Raw genomic sequence first — 24,201 nt, forward strand, 5'->3', positions numbered from 1 at the left:
AGTGGTAGAAGATAAAAATAAGCAAATTAAAGTACCATGATGACGGTGTGAAGAACTGTGGATGTAATAAACCAAAAGACAAATTTCAACATTATAATATTTGACCTATTGTAAAATTTCTAGCTACTAGCTTCTAGATATCGGTAGCTCTGGGTAAATTTTTAAGATAATTGAATTATTTTATAGCAGTAACAAAAAACTTCATATTTAAAAAAATATGTTTCCAGATACAACAATCCTGAGAAACTCCTGGAAACTAGACAAGGGCGTTGTGGTGAATGGGCCAATTGCTTTACACTTTGTTGTAGAGCAGTAGGATTTGAAGCAAGATACATTTGGGATGCAACAGGTATAGTTGTTTTAGAATAACTTATGTTAAAGCAAAATGTTCCTTAGGCATTCTGAAATTGTTAATCAATAGTGCTGTACCAAGTGCCATTATAATAACTTGCAGTTTATAGTATTAATGCAATCCTATTTATCTAAATCCCATTGAGTTTCTAATTGTAAACTGCATCAGAATACATTGATGTGGCCTCTTAAATTTTAATGAGTAAATTTATTATTACTAACATACACACTTATCATCTTGACTGAGAAAGTTTCTAAAGTCAAAGAAATTATTTTGGAGACAAAGAAAGACTCATAAATTTGGAATTGGGATAGTAAAAATAGCTTTTTCACCAAAAGAATAGACCTAAGAAGGAAACAGACGGTCTATATTTGGTAAGCAGTGTGTGATAATTAAAGGAGTTGGGTAGGAACTGCAACTATCCAAGTTGAGACTTCGTCCACAGAACTTACTGAACATTCTTTAGTTTGCGCACACGCAAACACACCCACACGCACACCCACACACACTATGAGAAGTTTATAACCTGGGGCTTGAGGTGATATTTCTTTATATTCAGCTATTGAGGGGACTGTCAACTGCCTCACTATTAAAAGAACCAAAAGGTGTTCATATATGGTAGTTGGAACTCCAGCTATGGAATCCTTGGGAAGATAGTACAAAGAAAATAACATGTTTTTATTTGCCATAATTGTTGTTTAGTCAGTCTACTTATTTAAATGTCTTTCATTCTTTTTGAACATCATCTAGCTAAAACAAAGTTAGCAAAACAAACTTACCAATTTAGCAAAAAATACAGTTTTATTAATTGTACCACATCCTGAAATCTATTAATGTAAAGGGCAAAGAAGAAAAAGTGGGAGAGATGGAAGGAAAAGAGATTAATACTATAATCAATACCTTTATTTATCTGCCTAATCTTTCTAAATAGTCCAAATCAGGAGAAATCATTACAGTTAGACATGCTTTTTCTCTTGGTAAAGCAATATGAGGAGAGTATATATTTAAATCAATAAGCAAATAAAATTTAAGTGACGTGTAAAAAGAAAAAAAAACTTTCCTTGAGGAGTTTTAACATTCTAAAATTGAGAAGTTTCTTTTTTAATACTCGCTTCTTTTCTTGGAATTTTTTTTCTCAGATCATGTATGGACTGAAGTTTATTCTGTATCACAGCAAAGATGGCTTCATTGCGACTCTTGTGAAAATGTTTGTGATAAACCCCTTTTGTATGAGATTGGATGGGGAAAAAAATTGTCGTATATTATTGCCTTTTCTAAAGAGGAGGTAAGTGAACAATTTTTACTAAATTAAACACACTTCCAGTAGCTATAGCTATAGCATTGGTTCTAATAAAGCAGTTGTATACCTATACAGCAAGGAGGATATTATTTCTTCATTGGAATAGTTCTAATCTTAACATGCTTGAAATTCAGTCTTTTTCTCTCTATAATGCCGTATAAGGTATTTTGTTTCATAATTTGTGCTTTCAGGTTGTTGATGTCACCTGGCGTTACTCTTGTCAACATGAAGAATTGCTTTCTAGAAGGACACAGGTCAAAGAAATTGTGCTACGAGAAACAATCAGTAATCTTAACAAAATTGTATGTAGTTTTAATTTATCTTTTAAATTTACAGAAAAGTTGAATTCAAACATGTCTTGAATCAAAAATTGAAAATGTAATTCACAGCCCTCTCTAAGTGATTTACAGAGTCAATATATTGCCTCCAACAATCTGGTTCCTCAAAGTAACAATTCGCCTGAACCGGCAGGAAAAAAATGCTTTAAAAAGCAGGGAAAAAGCTCCCGACGATCGCATGGCTCACAGCTGATTTGCGTGATCATCGGAAGCTTTTTGCCTATTTTTGAAAGCATTTTTTTCCTGCCTATTCACCCAAACTGGCGGAGGGGGGGAAGCTTTTAAAAAATGAAAAAAGGTTGGTAACGCCCACCCAGTCACATGACCTCCCCCCAAGCCACGCCTACAGAACCAGTGTGTGTGTGTGGGGGGGAATTTAGATTTCATCACTGACCTTAATGAAAGTCAACCGGATAGCAGAATGCAGGATATCTTGCTGCCTTGGAATGTAGAGCAACCAAAAGGGCAGAGATACAGGGAATAGGCAATTGTGGAAAGTTGAAGAGGAGGGAATCCCTGACTTGGAGGAACCGTTCAGGACTGAGAGGAACCAAGACTGGAATGGCTTAGGTTGGAGAGGGTCCTTACCTAACTGGTGAAATTTGCTTAACAATGGCATTAGTCAGTGTCATGATTGCCATTCCTAAGAGGTGCAATGTCAAGCCAGCCTCCCTCAGCAACCAAGAAAGAAACCACTTAACTTCATTTTGCAGAATTAAGAGTACTTTTACTGGTTATGAAAAGATAGCAGGTAAGCCAAGCAAGATCTGAGGCATGCAAAAAAGCATGCAAAATCATACATATCAATATGTGACCAACCCCCTCCCCCTGGTAACCCTCATCCCAGTATCCAATCAGCAAATCCCAAGCACTAATCTTCAGCATGCGCAGTAGATGGTGAGATCAAAATTCCCTTTTCACAATCTCTCCTGTACTTAAACTTCCCTTCTCAAATACCAGCCCCCCCCCCCCCCACGTTTCAATGGCAGCCAAAAGCAAATAGCAAAACAGAGGCTGACATCAGGCCCTCCTTCAGGAAAGGAAGTCATCCCTGCAAGAAAATAAAACAATAGAAAAGACAACATAAGACATGTATGATTCAAATATGATCAAGGTTGATCAGGGTACTTAGTGCAGAACATGTGCCTGCTGGCCAGCTGAGTTCACCTTTTTTAAAGCCATTTTTCGCCCTCCCCAGGCTCCAGAGGCTTTGTAGGAGCCTGGGCAGGGAGAAAAGAGCCTCCCCCGCCCTCCCTGGAGGCCTTCCGGAGGCTTCATGAGCTTCCCTAAAGCCTCCGGAGCGCAAAAACCCGGCCCTATGGGCAAACCGAAAGTTCAGGAATGGACTTCCTGTTTGCTCGGAGGGTCGTTTTAACTGCCCCAGAGGCTTCAGGGAAGCTTCCTGAAGGTCCCTGAAGCCTTTGGAGCGCTTAAAACGACCCTCCGAGCAAACTGTAAGTGACTTCCGGTTTGCTCGGAGGGTCATTTTGAGCGCTCCAAAGGCTTCAGGGAAGCCTCCTGAAGGTCCCTGAAGCCTTCCGGGGAGGCGGGGAAGGCTGTTTTTGCCCTCCCCATGCTCCTATAAAGCCTCTGGAGCCTGGGGAGGGCAAAAAAAAGCATGCAAAAATTGGGGGGTCGCGCCTGTAGTGCGTGCATGCGGACTGGGGGGGGTGTCACGCATTGCATTATGGGTGTGGCATGCCTGCAAACAACCCCCCTGCGTTCCCCCCACTTACGGCACGCGAGCCAAAAAATGTTTGCCATCGCTGGTCTAGGAGCTCTAACATGAGATTTATCAACCCACTCAGCCTGGGAGTGGGGAAAATGCTTCCAGGATACCAGATATTGAATTCGATTTCTATGTTTCCTGGAGTCCAAGATTTCCTTAACCTCAAAGTGTTGCTCTCCCTCAATAAGAAGAGGAGCAGGGGGTGCAGGTAGGGTGCACAAAAAGAAGAAGTGTGCTCTGGTTTCAACAGGTTTACATGAAAAACAGGATAAATCCGCTTAAGATGCTTTGGTAACTCCAATCATACAGAAACAGAATTAATGATTTTCACAATAGGGAAAGGACCGACATACTTCGGCCCCAGTTCCTTTGACTTCAAGGCTGAAGCATTAATAGCTTTTTTAAGTCTTCAAATGACCAGTCATATGTTGACAACTACACCCGTAAATGAAACTGTCAGTTTATCTGACTCTACATTACAACATGATTTAAACCACTGTTAAATTTCCCCCCACTTTTTTAATCTTCATATTTAACTATGATTTAATATTAATTCTAATTAAAATTAATTTTGTTGTACTGTGTGAATAATTCAATAACATCAATTTAATAAATAAATGTGATACAAATTGCAGCTGATATCTTAGATTATGTAAAATAAATAATCATAAATTATTTTTATATTATTTGTTACAATGAAATTCAGATTCTAATCCTTTCCTGATATTTGCCTCTTGAGTACATAGGTGTAAGGTTCTGGTGTAATTTTATTGTCATTGATTCTAGAGGCAGCAAATATTGAGTGAGGGAAGAAAACACGAGCTCTTACAGAGACTCATCGTAGAGCTTGTTGAGTTTATTTCTCCCAAAACACCAAAGCCAGGAGAACTTGGTGGAAGAGTGTCTGGATCATTGGCTTGGAGAGTTGCCAGAGATGAAATTTCTTTAGGGGTATGTACAGCATCTAGTAGCAATTTTTAGAATTCTTAGTGTAAGCCTAATTGCCACTTGTTGGTTTGGTGTGTGTTCAAAGAAAATTATGCTTATATTTTTGGGGTTTTTTATTTAGTTACCAAAGATTTCTCCTATTTATTTCAGACCAAAATTGTAATGCAGTTTTTCAATTTATTTTAAACTCACCTAGAGAAAATTTGAATCAAAATTTCAACAGCAAATAGATCCTACTTGAACAAAGAAAAGCAGGCTTATTTTATTCTTTTGATTGGATTCAACTTCCTATTAATAAAACACTAAAATTACAAGCAACTAAAATACAAAGCATTTTAATAATAATATTAATTTGTGTTAATTAATACTATTAATACTATTAATTAATTAATACTATTAATACCATATAATTAATAATTAATTAATACTATTAATACCATAAGTACAATCATGCTTCTAGGCATGTTAGCAAAATATGTGCTTCATCTGTTAATATCAACTAACTTAAACCTCATTTCCCAAATTAATATGAGAATCTGAATGTCTTTGCCTTTCTGGTTTTACATTTTTAAAATTTTTGTGATGTAGCGATCTAGTAAAAAAAACCAACACCTTATACCTGAGAAAGCCATACAGAATATATTCCTTCTTCTGTTTCTTCGTTTTGGCTTTCTTTTTGTAAGATAAATAATAACATGGATAATATGTCATGTGTGCTGTTCATCTGAGGTTGCATTTACTTATTTTTAAGTACTGCTAAGGACCAGATGACTTTTACTATATCCTGATGCATAAAACCATAGAATCCAAAGAGGGTGTACTTTCTTTTTCACATGACTGTATATTATATAAAATGTTTGTATCAGATACATATTAGACATTCATTTGTGATGTTTATTAGATATCTGACAAAAAGTAATTTCAGTTTTGGGTTTGATTATTTAGGTTAAACAAGTAGTATTTATTCCAACTATAAAAGAGAAAATCTCCAAGCTTTTTCACCTCAACTATAATATAGTGGAAGATAGTTACACACGAATATCAAATAATAATGAAAAAATCAATGGTTGGGAGAATGGTGTTTGGAAAATGGACTCTTTATGGAGAAAGATTGAATCAGATTGGAAAATGGTAAGTAGAACAAACATTATTCTATAATAGGGCTGCACATGATTCCTATTTAAAAGGAAAAGATACTTGTCATATGCATGCAGGGCAGAGGTGGGTTCTTCCTTGTAAGTTTCAGTACGCCAGAAGAGGTAGTGAAAATCTGGCATACCGGATAGGACCAGTAGTAATAATGGTGACTTGGTCACGCACCTGAACCTGTTCTCCCGTCAGAAGCTTTGTCAGAAGCTTTTTTTAAAAGAAGTTTTTTCCCCTGCCGGTTCAGGCAAGGGAAAAAAAGCTTTAAAAAGTAAGAGAGGGAGGGAGGGAAAGGAGAAAGAAAGAGAAGAAGAAAGAAAGAAAGAAAGAAAGAAAGAAAGAAAGAAAGAAAGAAAGAAAGAAAGAAACTTACTTTTCAGCTGGGAGATTCAGCAAAGGAGAAAAAACAAATGCTGCCGCTTTAAATCTGAACTGAGCATGCCTGGCTGTGGAATTCTGGGAGTTGAAGTCCACAAGTCTTAAAGCTGCAAACTTTGGAGTTCTGCTTTAAATTGAAAAGCTGCTCAGAGGGAAGTTTACAAAGTGACATTCAGCAGTTCTTTTTTTTGGGGGGGGGGTTGCTTCCCACAGAGGAAAGGGAGAAAGAAGGAAGGAAGAAGGGAAGGAAGGAAGGAAGGAAGGAAGGAAGGAAGGAAGGAAAGAAAGAAAGAAAGAAAGAAAGAAAGAAAGACAGCACAGCAATTTAGGACTAGAAGGCTACTCAGAGGTCATCTAGTCCAAACCCCTGCTGCAACAGGAAACCTTACATTGTCTGAATTATTTTGGTACCTCTAACAAAGAGGAAAATTGCCAGAAAGGAGAAGGAGTTTACTAGGACAAGACTGCCATGCAGAGGAAGCCTGAGATAGTTCTTGACTTATGACTACAATTGAGCCCAAAATTTGGGTTGCTAAGCTTCTCGGCCTTTTGGCTAAGATCAAGTGTAGTAGCGAAGCCAGGCAGTTGGCAGAATATTGATGGCCTGGGAACCTCAGGTAAGCCGGTGTGGGATGCGGGGGTATCTCCACACACACCCCAACCTCATTTTGTCCTCCATCCCCACTACTTCTGCCCTAGCTTGATTTTTACAACTGCACCTCACCCCACCTCATACAACCAGACAGTGGGCAGAGTTTAAGTAGGCCTTATTTTGGGGGTAGGCTTATTTTAGGTGCAGGCATGAAAATCGGGCTAGGGCTTGTTTTTGGGGTAGGTTGTATTTTCAGAGAAACACGGTAGTGACTAGGCAGGCATATAATGGGAAATATATGGTGGGGCTATCTGTGTAGCATATTAATGACAGCCAGTCCATCCCATTTGATGTGTATTTCCCATTGTATACCTGTTACTGTCTTGTAATCTCTCCCTCCTCAATGCAAAATACAGATATGAATTTAGTTATTTCAAATGCTTATCTCAGCACCAGGATGAGGCTTCCCAAATGTGGAAAAGTGGTAGGAGGCAAAAAAAGGGCAGAAAATGTGAAACATTAGTCTTTTTACTTTCAGACTGCCCTACCATACTAAAGAGAAGGGGGAGTTAGAAAAGGAAATCATAGGGAGATTATGTGATTTCCCACTTAATAATAACTTGACTTAGCAACAGATCTTCTAGTCCCAACTGTAGCTAATAAGTGAGGATTACCACCTCTGGTATACAGATCTTTGATCAGGTGTGTTTACATCTAGTTCAGCTATGCAGTTCCAGATATATGATTCTTAATTGAAGTTGAAGGTAGCAAACACTATTTTAAAGCAAGCGACTAAACTTTCACCTTTTTACTCTGGATCTGAATATATTTTGCCACATATCTACCTCATTGCTGTATGTAAGAATCAGATAGGTTTTTAATATCTGTAATGTTACTTTCTTATGTAGAATATTATTTGATAAAGCACACCACCTTTAAATAGCTATAAAACTATGCATATGAATTTTATTGTAAAACCATAAGAAAACTCTGAATTCTACTAAGTTATACCGTGTTTCCCTGAAAATACGACAGGGTCTTATATTTTTTTTGACCCACGAAATATGGCCTTGGGCTTATTAAAGGGGGGGGGAGTATTATTTTTCAGGTGCAGAAAGCAGCAAGCCCACCAGCCCCACCCTCTCCGTCCCACCATCTGCTTGCCTGCGGCCACAATGACCCAAGTTCTCCTTGCATCCTGGACTTCGCCTGCCCTGCTTGCTGGCCGCGGAACAGCTGACTGTGCTGCTCTGGCCTCGCGGGCGGGGGGGGAGGGAGCTCTTCCTGGAAGAACGAACGAACTAACACACACAGACACCCTCCCCTTCCAAGGCAGCCACATCCCTTTACTAACCTGCTTTCAGCTCCATTCTCAGTTCCACGTGCAGGACAAGAAAAGTAGACTGTGTGCCTATGATAAAAAAAATCCCAGAAAATACCTTCCAAGTTCTCGCCAAAAAAAAAAAAAGATCTCGCAAAGTTGGAAGTAAACTAACAAACTACTTTTCTTCCCTGCACGTGGCAGTGGAGAATGAAGCAGGAAAGCAGGTTAGTGGAGGGATGTGGCTGCCTTGCGGGGGGGGGGGTAGGGATCCCTCTCTCTCTCTCTCTCACATACACACACACACACACACCATCCTTTCCTTGGGAGCTCTGCACAGACGCAGAGAAGGCTTCGGATAGAGCATTTGGGGGATGTGCGTCTGCGCTGAGATCCCAAGGAAAGAACGATTGCCAGGAAAAGGGGTGGGGAAATTTTGCCTCTTATCCTATTCTGAGTCTGTGCTGAGCTTCAGAACAGGGTAAGAGGAAGGAAAATCTCCCCTCCCCATTTTCAAGCCGTTCGCAAAAATGCCTCATTCCGATCCTGCAATCCTGCAATATGCTGAAGGCTCGTAATGGAACGTTTTTGCAAACCGCTTGAAAATATGGAGGGGGATATTCCTGCCTTTCCCCCTGTTCTGAAGGTCACAGGATAAGAGACAAAATCCTCCCTCCCGCGTGCCTTCAGTCCTGCAATCCTGGATAATGTGAAGGCTTGGAATGTGGCGTTTTTCAAACCTCTTGAAAATGGGGAGGGGAGATTTCGTCTCTTACGTATCCTGTGCTGATCTTCAGAACAGGGGCAGAGGCAGGAATATCTCCCTCCCCATTTTCAAGCCATTCGCAAAAATGCCCCATTTCGAGCCTTTAATGTGAATATGCAGGTGAGAAGCTCCTACCTCCTGTAGGCATTAAAATCCATACTCTTGGGACATCAAAAGAAGCCTGCGAGGAGAAGCTGCTGCCGAGGTTCAGGAAATCTCCGCCCCCCCCAACCTGCAGATCGTCCTTTCAAAGAGGAGTTTCACCAGGATGAAGAGGTGGATGAAGAGGTGGCTGAAGGTGGCGTTTCTGTCACCTTCATCCTGGTGAAACTCCTCTTTGAAAGGACGATTTGCAGGTTGGTGGGGAGGAGATTTCCTGAACTTCGGCAGCAGCGTCTCCTTGCATGGCTTCTTCCGATGTCTCAGGTGTATTGATTTCCATGCCTTCTTTTCCTGTTTTCGTGGACGGAATTGCGAGCTGTGACTGTCACCGTTAGGCAAGGAGGGCCTGAGGCATTTGGATTGTGTTGTTTGGGCTCCGGCTTCTTTTGCAGCAGTGATTGGCTGCAAAAGCGACTGGCATTTGCTGTAGGTAGAGGCCTGAGCGGCACCCTCGAATCAGCTGTTTTGTGAACGGAGCAGTCCAACTGATCCGATTAAGGGGCCAAGAAGCTCTGAGGTGACCGGGGAAGGGAAGGGCTGCCCCTTGTTCTGGCTAAACCCACCCCTTCACTAGGGCTTATTTTAGGGGGAGGGTTTATATTTTTGCCCACCGCTAAAATCTGGCATGGTCTTAGTTTCAGGACATGTCGTATTTTCGGGGAAACACGGTATATAAATTTCTTTTTAGAAGTTATTTTTATAGGATGAATGCTCAGCATGTACTAGGAAATAAACTACATAATTTAGTAGTCTGTATTACTAAATATACTAAGGTTTGCACTTTTAAGAAGCAACTAATATTTCACTGTTATCAGTGAAAGTATTATGCACTAAGTTGAGTGTAATATCACAATATTAATGTGCTGCAATTTAGTAGTTAATATTTACATTTTTGTCATTCTAACTAGGTTTATTTAGCTCGCAAGGAAGGCTTCTCATCTGGCTACATCTGTTGGAAGTTTGAATGTGGCTCTGTTGGTCTAAAAATAGACAATATTTCAGTTAGAACAACGAACCAAACGTTTGAGAGTGGAAGAGTAAAGTGGACGCTGCACTCTGGAAGCATTACAGTTGATGTTAATGGAGGTATATATAATATTTAATAACTATTTACAACCAGTGCAAAATATTAAAAATTACGATTGTGATGATACTGTATCCAATGCTAACAATACATGTTTATCAATTTTTAGTAAAACACAAAACAAGCAAAATGTGTCATTTTTCAAAATAATTAAGCTACTAACAAATCAGACTAAAACTTCAAATTTTTGTGTTTTATATTGCAACTCTAACAATATTTGTTTAGAAGGTATCTCTATTTGTGAATCTGATTCCAACCTGTAGCTGGATTCTCATATATATTTCATAAATATTTGAATATAGTTGGATTAATTTTGGTTAAATAACCAAAGGATTATGTTGCTATTGTGAGAGTTACATGTTACAAAAAATGTATATAATTCTGCATTTGTTGGAAACATATTTGTCTCAAAAATTATTGTTTAGTCAGTATAGGTATGACTGACACACAATCATAATGGAACCTGCCCATTATGGTCAAAAGTTGGAACTGCATCACTTAACAACCCTCATCCCTGCTCTGCAGATGTAATCATTAAGTGAATGCATGTATTGTTAAGAAGAGCACAGGTGCCATGGGGGTTCTGGGAGATCTAGTGCATGCCCTGCCTGAAGCTTACCAATGCCACCCCCACTCCCTGAACATCTGTACTCTGCTTTTTCCCCCTCAGGATCTCACATGTTCCTCCCAAATCTGTCACCCATTGCTTACCCATTGCTCACTTACCTTTTATTATAGAAATCTATCTGCACGTTTCATAGATCACACTAACACTGAGAACAAGCTGCCCAAAATCAAGTGCTATTTTCAGAGTGGCACTAATGAATTAAGGGTGCTTTAAAATTGTGCTCACTTCCAGAATGGAGGAATGTTTCCTTTAAAAAAAGCAGCTTCTTTTTTTTCACCAGTGTGTCTCATTTGTATGAACACCACACAACCTTTGAGTGAGAAGAATTGGAGGACAATGCTGCATGGTTACTTTTGCTGTTCCTGCTGCTGTCTTTTGTCCTGGGAATAACAGTTGCAGAACTGACAAAGGCAACTGCACACATCTCTTCTTTGCCAATGCTTCTTACTTGCTCACATGGCTTCTGCACAGCTGTCTGTCTGTTTATCTAATGAGAAGCATTGGGAAAAGATTACAAAGGGATAGAAAAAGGGGCTAGTTACTGCAAGTATGGAAACAAATGTAGGAAAACTTTGTCCCAACATCACTTTCCTGCAGCTTCTAGCCCCTCATGTGCCCAAACAAAAATTGAGGAGCTTTTACCTAAAAACATTGACTTTCCCAGAGCTTCTAGCATGCCTGGGTTAGAAAGAAAGGCATTGCAGAAGAGAGGCTGTTGCATTCCTAGGCCACGATGCTGAGCTGCATTGCAAGGTAGCTTTTCCTTAGTGGTGGAGGCAGCATCCAGGATGGGTTAACCTTCATCCACTCATCTTGAGGACTGAGTCTGGTAAAGTTGTTAAGCCACGCCCCTGTTGCTAGCAGACCCAGCTTTCGACTCAGTCCCTTGATGAGGACGGCTGCGTCATCACTTATCTCCGGTCTAAAAAGGCTCGTGTGTCAGCTCTAAAAATTTGTAGATTGTGAGTAATTGGAGTTATTACTGACAAGAACAATAGCGTAGAGACCCAACAGCTCTAAGGTCTTTAGCGGCCACGCGTTTAGTGGGTCAGAGCCTCTAAGCCCTGTCAGGGCATGAAGGCTAATGTCTGCTGAGGTGGCCTTTTCAAGCGTAAACGGCTCTCATCACCTCGCCTGCACCTTCCCGCTTTACAAAGTCTCGCAGGGAATCCATTTTTGACTGTCAACGGCGTGCTTGGGGAGCTGTTATTTCTCCCTGTCAGGATAGTAAGATCGACTCTGGGAAATCTCCGCCGCTCCTGGCAAGTAGTTGAGTGGCGAACCGCAGCAATTCCAAAAAAAGGGAAAAAAAACTTTTAAAATAACTCGAACGGCCGCAGAGTGACCCAGAAGGGAACGCCAAAGGTCTTGATTACAAGTAAAGAGCAGGGAAAGAGGCAGCATACTGTCCTTCACTAGCCGATTATTGTAAGAGCGGGCTTCGCGACCGTTTCAAAAGGGCAGAGTGACCCAGAAGGGAACGCCAAAGGTCTTGATTACAAGTAAAGAGCAGGGAAAGAGGCAGCATACTGTCCTTCACTAGCCGATTATTGTAAGAGCGGGCTTCGCGACCGTTTCAAAAGGGCATGAATCACCATTTTAAATTGCTGTCAAAGCGCCCAACATGGCGGCCACCGTTCCAGCAGATGCCTCTGCAGCTTCAGATAGAGGTCAGGAGGCATAAGCAACCCTCCAGGCGAAGTGGGCTTGTTGCCTGAACCCCCCCCCTCAGCCTTCCACATCTGAAGGCAGGGGATCAGCCACCATTACAAATAAAAAATCTGCAAAGGCTGCAGCAACATCAAAAAAGCCTCCAGTTCATGATATGAGAAACAAAAAGAAAAAGCTCTGGAGCGTATTCACAAGAAGGCGGCCAGTAAAAAGGCTCCTCCTCCTCAGGCAACTGATAAGTCACACCAAGCTCAAGGGCAGTTGTCATTGTTACTTTCTCCTGGAGACAGGCTGAATAGGAAGGCCCCTCTTAAACCCATCTTCCCAATTGATACCTCAAATATATGGGGGTCATCTCAGGAGCCTCAGGTCTCCATGCCTGACAGTGGTGATATGCTGCCACCTACTTTCCAGAGATTGGACTCACTTCCTTCTACCTCTGCTGCACTGTACCTAGGCCTGGCACCTTCCATGTTCCTGCCAAATTTTCAGGACATCATTGCCAGTGCCATTTCACAGGGCATCACAGCTGGCATACAGCAGAGAGAGGCCCTGTCACAGAGACAGGCGACTGCCCCAGTCACACCACAACCAGCGCCAACCCCAGTGGTGCCACTCACACACCCGGTTGTGTCTGACCAGGAGGAGCAGGACCAATCCTCCGAATCAGAGGAAGGAGAGCTCAAAGAGGCTGAGCTTTCTGAAGATGAGGAAAGGAAAACTGACCAGAAAGCCTTTTCAGGACTATTCCCTCCGGCTCTCTTTCCCTCTTTGCTGTACAAAGCTAAGGCAGCATCTAAAATTGGGACTCAGCAGGCAACTACCACTCCCCGGCCAACTACTGTTAGTGCAGAATCCTTATCGGGATCGTATCCTGCCCCATACATCCCTTCGGCTGATCTGCTCACACAGAGAGGGACTTCTCCGGGTGCCGTCCACTAGGCTGTGCCAGCGGGTGACGCCCAGGGGAAGGGCCTTCTCTGTGATGGGCCCAACCCTCTGGAATGACCTTCCCCCTGATATCAGAACAACTACAGACCTCCGCTCCTTCCGTAAGAAGCTTAAAACCCACCTGTTCAATTCAGCCGGCCTGGCCTAATCCCAGCTTACCCACCTCAAGTCTGCATTTTTAAATTCTATGGGTTGGTTTTAGGCCGAGTTTTAATTTTTATCAATTTGTACAGGGTTCAAGGTTTAATTTGATTTTAAGGGTATTTATTATGTATATGGTTTTTTAATGTGGTTCCTGTACACCGCCCCGAGTCCCTTTGGGGAGAGGGGGCGGTCTAGAAATCAAATAAAATTGAAATTGAAATTGAAAATATTCTGAACAGATGCTGCCAGCCGAGACAATACCAATGCCAAAGATCTTTGTGGATTTGATCCAAGGGCAGTGGGTTCCCATATCGGGTCCCTCAGCCTCAGATAAAAAATTATTTAATGTCGCTCACGAGTTGGCGCAGTTTCTGTCTGTTCCCACGATAGATGCCCCAGTGATCGCCCTCTACACACCAGCTCATATGCCGGGGGCTCCAGAGGATGTTCTTAAGACGGAGGAGAAAAATGCTGATCTCACTCTGCAAAGGGGACATCAGGCCGCAGCTTGGGCAGTCAAGGCCGCCACTACAGCCTCGTTCTTCTTTGGCTTCAAGAGCTGCAACAGCGAGTCCCTATTTCTGACATAAGAGCTCACCAGGACATTGTGAAGCTAGTGGCAGCAATCCAGTTCGCTTCGGACGTGACTTTAACTTCTGCCAGATTCGCCACCAGAGCCATGGCTTCTTCGGTGGCATCCTGAAGACTCCTGTGGCTGCGGCAGTGGCAAGCTGATGCACACCACAAGTGGAAATTGGCCTCTGCTCCTTTCAAAGGCAGCTCCCTCTTTGGGGATGCCTTGGACCCATTTCTGGTGGAAAATAAAGAAAAAAGGAAGGTCCTCCCTTCAGCTCCCAAGAAGGGCTTCAATCATCAGATGCCCTACCCCAGGCGTTCGTCCTTTCGAGGTCAAGAACTGGGTTCGTCCTTTCGGAACCAGGACTATGGTTCCTCCTTTTGGGGGACGGACTATGGGAGCCAGGGATATAGGAAACAGGGAGGCTACTCCTCCAGGCAGAGGCCCCAGCCTGACCGCTTTCAGCAGGGAAAGTCCTCCAGGCGCCCCTTTCGGGGAGGGGGAGGGCGTTATTATCGCAGAACCTAGCCACTCTGGGGCCAGTTATTCCATAGGAGGTAGGTTAGCCATGTTTGCTGATGTGTAGGACACAACTACCTCTGATGTTTGGGTTAGATCTACTGTTAGACAAGGGCTTTCCCTTGAGTTCATCTCCAACACCCCATGGTCCTTCAGGACCTGCCCGGTCTCCTCCAACCCGGCTCGCAGACGCCTCATGCTAGAGGCAGTTCAACATCTACTCGATATTCGGACAATACAACCAGTACCGGCAGAAGAATGTGGGCTGGGTTTTTTTTTCAATCCTATTTGTTATTCCTAAGGCCCCGGGGAGCTGGAGAGCCATTTTGGATCTTAAGAAATTAAACAAGTTCATTTGTTATAAGCATTTTAAGATGCATTCATTGCATTCCATTTTGGGCTCCATCAGACATGGAGATTTTCTGAGTTCAATCGACTTGACGGAGGCATGCCTCCACATTCCTATATTACTCCAACATAGACAGTTTCTTCATTTCTCCTACTTAGGGCAGCACTTCCAATACACTGCCCTCATGTTTGGACTTTCTTCGGCACCCCAGGTATTTACGAAAGTGCTAGCGGCCTTGATCGCAGCACTATGAGAGGTGCCTATGAGGCTTCAGGCTTACCTGGATGACATCCTTATCCAATCCTCGGCCCCTAGACAGGCACGAAGGGATCTGGCAACTGCACCCCTCGATCTTCCAGGACATAGTGGACAGATTTGGCATGCTGGTGATAGATCTATTCGCCACCCCCAACAACAGCCAGCTTCCGTGGTTTTACACATGGTTCCCAGCAAATCGGTCGGAGGGGGTGGATGCCTTACGCTGCAGGTGGCCTCTAGGCCTTCAATACGCCTTTCCCCCACTGCCTCTCCTTCCCAGAGTTATCCAGAAAATACTCCTGGAGAAGGCCGAAGTGGTATTGATCGCCCCGCACTGACCACATAGAACTTGGTTCGCCAACCTGTGGACACTTTCGGTGGACAGACCCTGGAGGATCCCTCGGGACAGGATCTCCCTCCGTCAGGAGTCACTGGAGCACCCAGATCCTCAGTGGTACCAATTGACCGCCTGGCGTTTGAGCGGAGCATCCTAGGGGGGGACAATTTCTCCTCCAGGATCATTAAAACGATTCAGGCTGCTAGGCAGCCGTCCACAGACAGAATTGACGACGCCACCTGGAAGATTTTCTGTTCCTGGTGTTCTGCTAAGGCTTTGGACCCCACTAAAGTCACAATTCCTCAACTCCTTGAGTTTTTTTTTAATCACTGTATTCTAATTGTTTTTTATTCATCAGCCGACCTCCTCCTTGTGTATGTCTCGGTATATGTCTCTGTTATATGTTTGTTTTGTCCACATATTTATTTCATATGTTTCATTGTACGCCGCCCCGAGTCCTTCGGGAGAGGGTGCGGCTAAGAAATAAATATTTATTTATTTATTTATTATTATTATTTTTGCAGGATGGTTTAGATAAGGGACTAGCCCCAAATACCATCTGGAGGCAGGTGGCAGCCATCTCTTTGGTTCTAACATGTGGGGGTTCCCTGGCTCAGCTGTCTGTGGTGCGTCACTTCCTTAAAGGGGTGTCCAACCTCAAGCCTCCGGCGGTCCACAGGTACCCATCCTGGGATTTGGCCAAAGTACTTGATGCCTTAACTAGGGCTCCCTTTGAACCTCTGAGAGATGTTTCTCTCAGATTCTTGACATTAAAGGTATCATTTCTGGTGGCAATTACTTCCGCTCGACGGATTTCAGAGTTGGTCTCCCTTTATTTATTTATCAGCACAAATACAACACAAACATAGCAAAGGCAACATTAAAAATAAAAAATAAGGTTTTCTGCCTGGATAGTCTTCTGTAATGAGCCGAAGGGCAGAAAGGGGGAGTAGTGAGCTCCCTCCCATATTTGGGCATACCAGGGGTTGTAACACAAATACATACCTATTTCCCTGGCTCAGCTGATAAGGAGGAGAGCCTGTGGCTTAGTGGCTAATACATGTGCCTAATATGTAATACAGCCCAGGTTCAAATCCCAGTAAGGGTATGGCTAGCTGATGAGAGCTAACTAGCTTGAAATAGATCTATACTAGTCTCCCTTTATTTATTTATGAGCACAAATACAACACACACACACACACACACATATATGTTGTTGTCTTGGTCACTACGTTGTTGATCAGGGGAGTGAGTTAAGCAACTGACCTATACATAAGTACATAAGCAGGACTGTTCAACTGCATGACCGGAGTACAGGTATATTGCAACTGTGAAGATGACGCACGGGGTCTGGTGTTTTCTTCGTCAAAATCTGGGTCTGCCTAGTAACGGGCATGGCTTAACAACTTTACCAGACTCAGTCCTCAAGATGAGTGGATGAAGGTTAATCCAGCTTGGATACTGCCACCGCTCTAGGAGAAGAGGCGTCTCAGGTAAGTACCAACGCCCTATCTCTGGCCTGCTCCAAAAAGGGTGCTTGCTCTGGGCCAGCTGGCTTAGGGATGGAACACTTTGTTGTTCTTTCCCAATGCAATCTGTGGAGGTTCCAGAAGGATATTTACTGTAAAAGATAAGTGAACAATTGGTGATGGAACTGGGAAAGTGTGTGTGAAACCCAAAAGCAGGCCTAGTCCCTGTGGGTTAGGAGCGAGAAAAGCGTAGGGTGCTGCAGCAGCTTTGTGGTCATAAGCATAGCAAAATCCATGCTATTTTATACACGCAGTCATTGACTTATACCAGTTCATTTAGTGACTATTCAAAGTTAAAATGACACTGAAAAAAGGATTTTCACACAACCATTGCAGTATCCCCCTGGTCATGTGACCAAAATTCAGAAGCTTGGCAACTGACTCATTTATGTTTGCAGTGTCCTGGGGGGGGGGGGGTGTTGCATGATTACCCTTTGTGTCTCGACAAAGTTAATCAGGAAGCCAATTCACTTAACTACCATGTTACTCATTTAACAACTGCAGTGATTCACTTAACAAGTATTTTCAAGTACAGATAATCCCTGAGTTATGAGTTTACTTAGTGATCATTTGAAGTTATGGTTTATCTCCCCGTAAGTACTTACAACCCATTCGGTTTTCATGAATTTTTTTCCTCAAATCTTTTATTAATGTCCATTAGTGCAACTTGATCCTCTTTAAGGATGTGTTTTACATTTTCTAAGTTACTTTCTGCTGTAGACACTGTGGACACTAATTAAACTCATTTTCTAGAACCATTTTTTGGAACAGTATTACCATACATATGCCAGTTTCCAAATATATGTAATGTACATCCGATGTAATATATGTACTACAGAGTCAAAAAAAAAGAATGTACAAAAGAGAATGTGCAAGCCTTTTTAAAATACCGTATTTTTCAGAGTATAAGACGCACCTAGATTTTTGGGAGGAAAACAAGGGAAAAATATCTGTCTCCCACCAATTCGCCTCCTTGCAACAAACAGTACAGACAATATAAACTGTTTGTAGTGTTATATTTCAGACTATACTTGTACAGATGCTGTTAAAATTGATGTGCTTTCTGGAAGTATAGTTATTCTCTGCTATTTAAAAGAATAGCACTTTTTAAAACAATAGCACTGGGCCTCTTCAGATCAAGCATTTATTTTAAAAAGCTTCTTCATTTTGTTAAGTTGTCTAGAATAATAATCAAGCAGTCTTTAAAAATAAGTCTAATAATTTTAACATTCTATAGGCATTTATAGTTGACTTATCTCCTTGCAGCAAAGAGCCTGATTAGCACAAGGAAAAATAATCTTTCTCCTAGCAATTTACCACGTGGAGCAAACAGCAAGTTTCACTTGCAATTTCTCCTGATCATCAGCTGTTACAGGCTGCAGGGATTGCTATAGCTTATTGAAGCCTCCGCAAGCCCCCCATTTGCTGCAAATAGGTAAATTGCTGGAAGGCAGAGGCCAGAGGGTTCGGGCTGGTGGGTCTACATTCAGTGTATACGACGCACCCAAATTTTCACCCTCTTTTAAGGGGGGAGTCTTATACTCCAAAAAATACGGTACATGACAAGAAAGTAAGCTGATACGTATTCGCTTGCCTGTTCTATGTAAGCAAATTGTGAAAATCATTTAAACAATTACTATTGTATAATAAATAATTTGCAGAGCTTATCAACATATATATAGATATTTGTGTGTGTGTGTGTGTAGTTATTAACATTGTTTTAACTGGACTTTTTTGTTTCCATTTCATAGATAAAAGGCTTCATTTTTATCCTGACATTTCCAACACAACAAATGTTACGTTAGAAGCCGAATTAAGTGGCGGAGATGGAAATATTGCATGGCAACATGCACAGCTATTTAGACAAAGTTTACGAGAGATTGAAGATTGTTTTGAAATAATTATAAAATTAAGTGAACTCTGAATGTTAAATTAATATTCTGAAGAAACAGCAACTTCCAGACAAAATATTTTTAGAAGTAAAAAAACCCCTCAATATTCATATTTTCAGTATCACTGTTGAAAACAATCAGAATTCGCTAATATGAAATTCAGTAAAATTCTATATTACTTTCTTTTCTAGAAAAAAAATGAAAAAATGTATCAAAGGGGAAAAGGATATGATTTTTTTTTATTAATTCAGAAAGCAATTCTCTAATTACCTGTACAGTCAGAAACAATTGAGAAAGATGCTAAATAATCATGCATGGCATCTGCATATTCTTTCAAATCTTAAAATAGAAGTTACATTTTTTAATCTGTAAAAAAAGTTTGAAAAAAAATGAATGAAGATTTTAGTGTCTTAAATGTGGATTCTGGAATGTCATTTTAAAAAACCAACATGTGATATTTTAACATTTCTGTTTACCTGTGATTTTATAGTAGACAGTTTATTGCATTAACAATATTAAACTAAACTAATAGAAGTATAGTACTACTGTTTGTAATTTCTAATTTACTTAAACTTTAGTTTTTAAAAATGAAATTTTGATAAAAGATAATGTTGATGTGTTATTGTGTTATTCCTAATTATTCCAAATTTGGTGTAGATTCTGATCTAGAAAAATATTAAAAATATTAATTATATTCCTAAAATTTGGACAATTCCAATATAAATATCTATGTTACTTAAAAGTGTAGAGCTTTGATAAACTATCTAATTTGGATAAGCATGTTATAATGTATAAATTTGGATTGACTCACATTTTTTATATAAAGTTGCTACTGTTCTTCATTTTGTTATAGTTACTGAAGAGCATCTTATGTTAGTTTATGCTAGAGAATCAACCTTCAATCTGTTCCAACCACCAAATATTTGTTTAATTCTTTTCCACCAACTGACTCTTAGTAATTCTGGATATATAAATTTACTGAGTGAGATAAATATACAACTGTATAGCTACAAACAAAACAAACCTAAGATTTTCCTGTTATCATAAAGACAGCAGCCAGACTGGGTATGCTCCATCCATTAACCAATCAGACTGAGTCTACACTTATGATGTCATTGTCCCTTGTGGCTCCTCCCCAGTTTCAGACTCAGTCCAACCTGGACTGGCTGTGAGAATTGATCTCAAAATTATTTAATTATATCTTTTTTTTTAGAAATTTTTTATTGTTTTAATTAAACAAAAACACACAAAAACCCCATTCTTCATTACATCTTGTAGAAAGCATGTCGATTGGTTACAAATGAATTTCGTGCGTTACTAAACATCCTTCATATTTTTAATTTACATTTTAAAATCGAAGATCTTTATGTATTTTACCATCAATGTACCATCATTCTCATTTAGCTGTAATTATTTAAATATACTTTTATCTAGAATCATTTGCACTTGAAGACACAACCACCTACTGGCATTCATTAGCTATTCCTATAAACCTCCAATAATTGAACCTTTTATAGCATATTCCCTTTTTTGTTTCCAACTCACTATCTAAGGCTTATATCTAATTGCTTTTACATTTAATTACATTAAACATTATCCATTAACATTTTCTTATTGTTATTATAGTTATCTAAAGAAAAAAAAAGATTTTTTTTGTCATTTATATCACATCTCCTCCCCTCCGACCCAAGAAAAATTACATCTTTATAATAAAATCTAAACAAAAATATATTAGTGAAATTGATAACTCTTTTCCCCAGGTTGCAATTTACAGTTTATATCCAAATTATTTTTACTAATTGAGATTATTACTTCATTATTATTATCATAATGAGTTATTAATTAACAAATAAACATTTTAAAGAAAACATTCTAAAAGTGTCTAAGAAATCCTACTTATTAATCACCAAAGGTTAACTAAGTTTTGAGTTATCAACCTTCATCATCAACCTGTGTCTTTCCAGTAACAAAACTTGTCTTATCTCTTTAGCCAGTTGTGTCAATTCTCTTATAAACTTCTTTATAAAGTTTTAAAAAACTTCTCTCTGCATTTTTTTGCTTGAAAGATCTCTCATATACTCTTGTTGCCCTTGAACTGGTATTAAAATTAACGTGTCTTTGATTATCTGATGTCTTTCTAAAGCTGTTTCTCTTCTTAATTCCATCATCAAATCCATATCTTGACGGGGGGTAGAGCTCCAGATCATCAGGTATATAATAATAATCAGATTCACTTTTCCATGTTCCCTCCTTTCCACTTTCACTCATAGGTGCTCCATTATTAGGTTCATCTGTCATCTTGTCTTTATCTTCTTTATCTTCACTCCCTTCTTTAATTTTTGAGACTCCAGTCCCTTCATCTTTTATTGAGCCAGACAATAATCTATCTAACTTCTTATCAAACCTCTCAAATCCTTCCAATATCTTTAGAATTCCATCCAAAAAATCCTGGTAACTTAGGGTTTCTTCATCTGTATATGAATGCATATTTCCCAGAAGAAAAGAAAAAATTTAAAATCCACTGCCACTCTCGCCTTCAATATCTCTTTTATGTATAAAAATATTTTTGTTTTAAATTTGCTTAAACATAAGATCCTTTTAATTTTTTCAAAAAAAAAGTGAGGGTTCTATCTTTTCTTTTCTTTCCCTTCCCTTGTCCAAAATATTCCACAAAGACACCTGCAAGAAAACAGTCCATGTCCTTGAGCCGGCATCAGTTTCTACAGACAAGCTGCAAATCCTCTAGTTACAATGTCAACAAACTCAGAAAAAATAGAGCAAAGGATACTTTGTTTCAAAAAGAGAAAAAAACCAAGTTCTGGCTTCTGAATGGCAGATTCAACTTTCTCTTATTCGTATCAAGCTTAAGGAAAACAAAAGTCTCTAAGTGCCTTTAATAAAATTTAATAAACAGTAAGAGGAAGGATTATTAAAGCGAAAAAAGTTTTAGATCAGTCAAAAAATAAAGGTAGCACAGATTAGGAGAAAAAATCAATTCATTCACTTAAGAGGAGAAACGGGAAGCATTCCAATCACTTCAATCCACAAAACGCTGTTACATAGAAGAGGGGGAAAAAAACTTTCTAAGGCAGTCCAATAAAGATAAATTTCGCCGCTTTATTCTTTTGCTTAAAGGACTAATTTATCTTTTTTTAAAAAATTCTTTAGGCAATCATTCTCAAACAAAAAAATCTCACCAGCTGGATTCACTTTCACTGCCTTCTTTCCGGAGCCGTCTCCGACTTCATCAGCCTGGGGGCTGTCTGTTTACCACCGGCTTGGAGAACTTCCCTTGGGTTAATCAGGGACTTTGCGATGTCCCTGAGACCAGCAAGGATTTGTCTCCCTGTCACCGTCTCTCCGGGACGGTTTAGGTCCATATGGACCGTGCAGTTGGTGAAAGAATCAACGGCGGTCTCGGACTATCGAGACCGCACATTGTGTCGTCGTGATGTCTGGCTCGTTCTCTTAATTATATCTTTAATTGGTGAATTTTTCCCAAAACATTTGTTGTTCCTTTAAATTGGTTCCTTAAATAATCCTTTATTCTACAAATTGGAGGGAAATTCGAAACTGATCTCTGACTGCCTCTCCTCAGCCGTCTGATTGCCTGTGGCCACGAGTTCGCTCAGGAAGACTGCCTTGCAATCAGATCGTCCAGCTCACGAGCTACGGCTCCACAGCTATTTCCCCGTGGCGCTCTTTGATTCTGGGCACTCGGAGGGACACATGACCAGCCATTTTGCGCACAGCAATTCCAGGCGAGTCCGGTGGCCATTCTGCAGATCACCTGGCCACACTTAGTATCGGTGGCCATTTTGCGGGTTGGAAAAGCCCGCGAAGATAGTGGTGGCCCTTTTAAGGCTTAGAAAAGCCTCAGAGAAAAAAAGTCGGCCATTTTGGATGCTTTAAAAAAGGCATGGACTCTACAGCAGCCGTTTGGAGTGCCCAGCAACGCGGGATCACCCCAGGTGGACCAGATCAGGAGCGACTGGCCAGCAAACAGGTGAGACCGTTGCCTATCTTATTGGGGTGTTGATTTATGTTGGGGAAATGGCTGATCCAGCTATGGATACAAATGCAGGATTAGAGGAGGCAGGGCCATCAGGGGCAAAGAGCAGCAGAAAGAGGCAAGCCAAAGAGGCCCCTTCCTCAGGAGTAAACCCCAAGGTTTCTAAAGCGACTACCAGGACAGAAGAGCCCAGGCAGAAGGCCCTTGAGAAAGAATTTCAGAGTGCCCAAAAACAACAACATATTCTCTCCATCTCCCCATCAAGAGAGGGAGCACAAGTGGCACACTCTTGACGTATGTCGTGCCCTCAAGATCTACATCGACCGCACTGCCTTGTTCCGCCACTTGGAAGCTCTCTTCATCTCCTTTCACCAGGCCTCCTTGGGTACCAAGGGTTCATCGTCTAGTCTGGGGCACTGGATAAGAGCCTGTATTAAACTGTCTTATGAACTTCGATCCATACAAGTCCCTGCAAACAGTACAGCTCATTCTACAGGTAGTGCTGCGACATCTGCGGCTTGGTCCACTCAAGCCACCTTGGGAGAAGTCTGCGTCTCCCACAGTCTTCATATGTCATTACAAGTTGGATAAGTACGTGTCGGCTGATGCGCCTTTTGGGCACAGGGTGCTACAACAAGTGCTTGTGCCCTAATGGACCTTTTTTACAATTTCCCACCTTAGTGGACAGCCCAGTCTTTGGTACGTCCCAGTCTGGCTGCTGTCTCTATGATAACAGGAAAATGGGCATTGATTCTTACCTGATACGCTCATTTTCTGATAGAGACAGCAGCCAGCCCTGCCCTGGTATGGGTCACACGAGGGAATTCCTTGTGCAGAGGAGAGAGATACAGTGACTACGGACTTTCACTTTTTGCTCACTATTCTCCCTTGAGTCTACAGTTTTCCTTCATCTGAAACTGGGGAGGAGCCACAAGGGCCGATGACATCATAAGTGTAAACTTATAAGTGTTTCCTGTGTCTTTTTTTCTTTTTTGAAGATGGGAACCACATCAGCTGTTTTCCAGTCCTCTTGTAATTCCCCTGTGTTCTAGGATTTTTGAAAGATATGGTAAAATGGTCTGAGACAACAATTCGCTAGCTCTTTCAGAACTCTGGGATGTAATACATCAGGTGACTTATATTCATGAAGATCAGATACATGTTCTCTAACCATTTTCTTGTTTAATTTTTTTACTTCTAATCTATCCTTTACGGTTA

At 41.0% G+C, this 24,201-nt stretch overlaps 1 protein-coding gene across 3 annotated transcripts in view; it reads left to right on the forward strand.

Annotated features, from left to right (window-relative positions):
- Window positions 1-20,951, forward strand: part of NGLY1 (N-glycanase 1) — a 35,057-nt gene extending 14,106 nt beyond the window's left edge. For all 3 annotated transcript variants that reach the window (XM_081933725.1, XM_081933726.1, XM_081933727.1), the window contains exons 5-11: window positions 228-349; window positions 1,492-1,637; window positions 1,844-1,954; window positions 4,506-4,670; window positions 5,613-5,798; window positions 9,941-10,118; window positions 18,831-20,951. In XM_081933725.1, coding sequence (XP_081789851.1) covers window positions 228-349; window positions 1,492-1,637; window positions 1,844-1,954; window positions 4,506-4,670; window positions 5,613-5,798; window positions 9,941-10,118; window positions 18,831-19,003 — 1,081 coding nt within the window. In that variant the 3' untranslated portion in view covers window positions 19,004-20,951. The remainder of the gene's footprint in view (window positions 1-227; window positions 350-1,491; window positions 1,638-1,843; window positions 1,955-4,505; window positions 4,671-5,612; window positions 5,799-9,940; window positions 10,119-18,830) is intronic.
- The last annotated feature ends 3,250 nt before the right edge of the window (window positions 20,952-24,201 follow it).

Source organism: Natrix helvetica (genome assembly GCF_964273705.1).
Source record: "Natrix helvetica genome assembly, chromosome: Z".
Classification (NCBI taxonomy): domain Eukaryota; kingdom Metazoa; phylum Chordata; class Lepidosauria; order Squamata; family Natricidae; genus Natrix; species Natrix helvetica.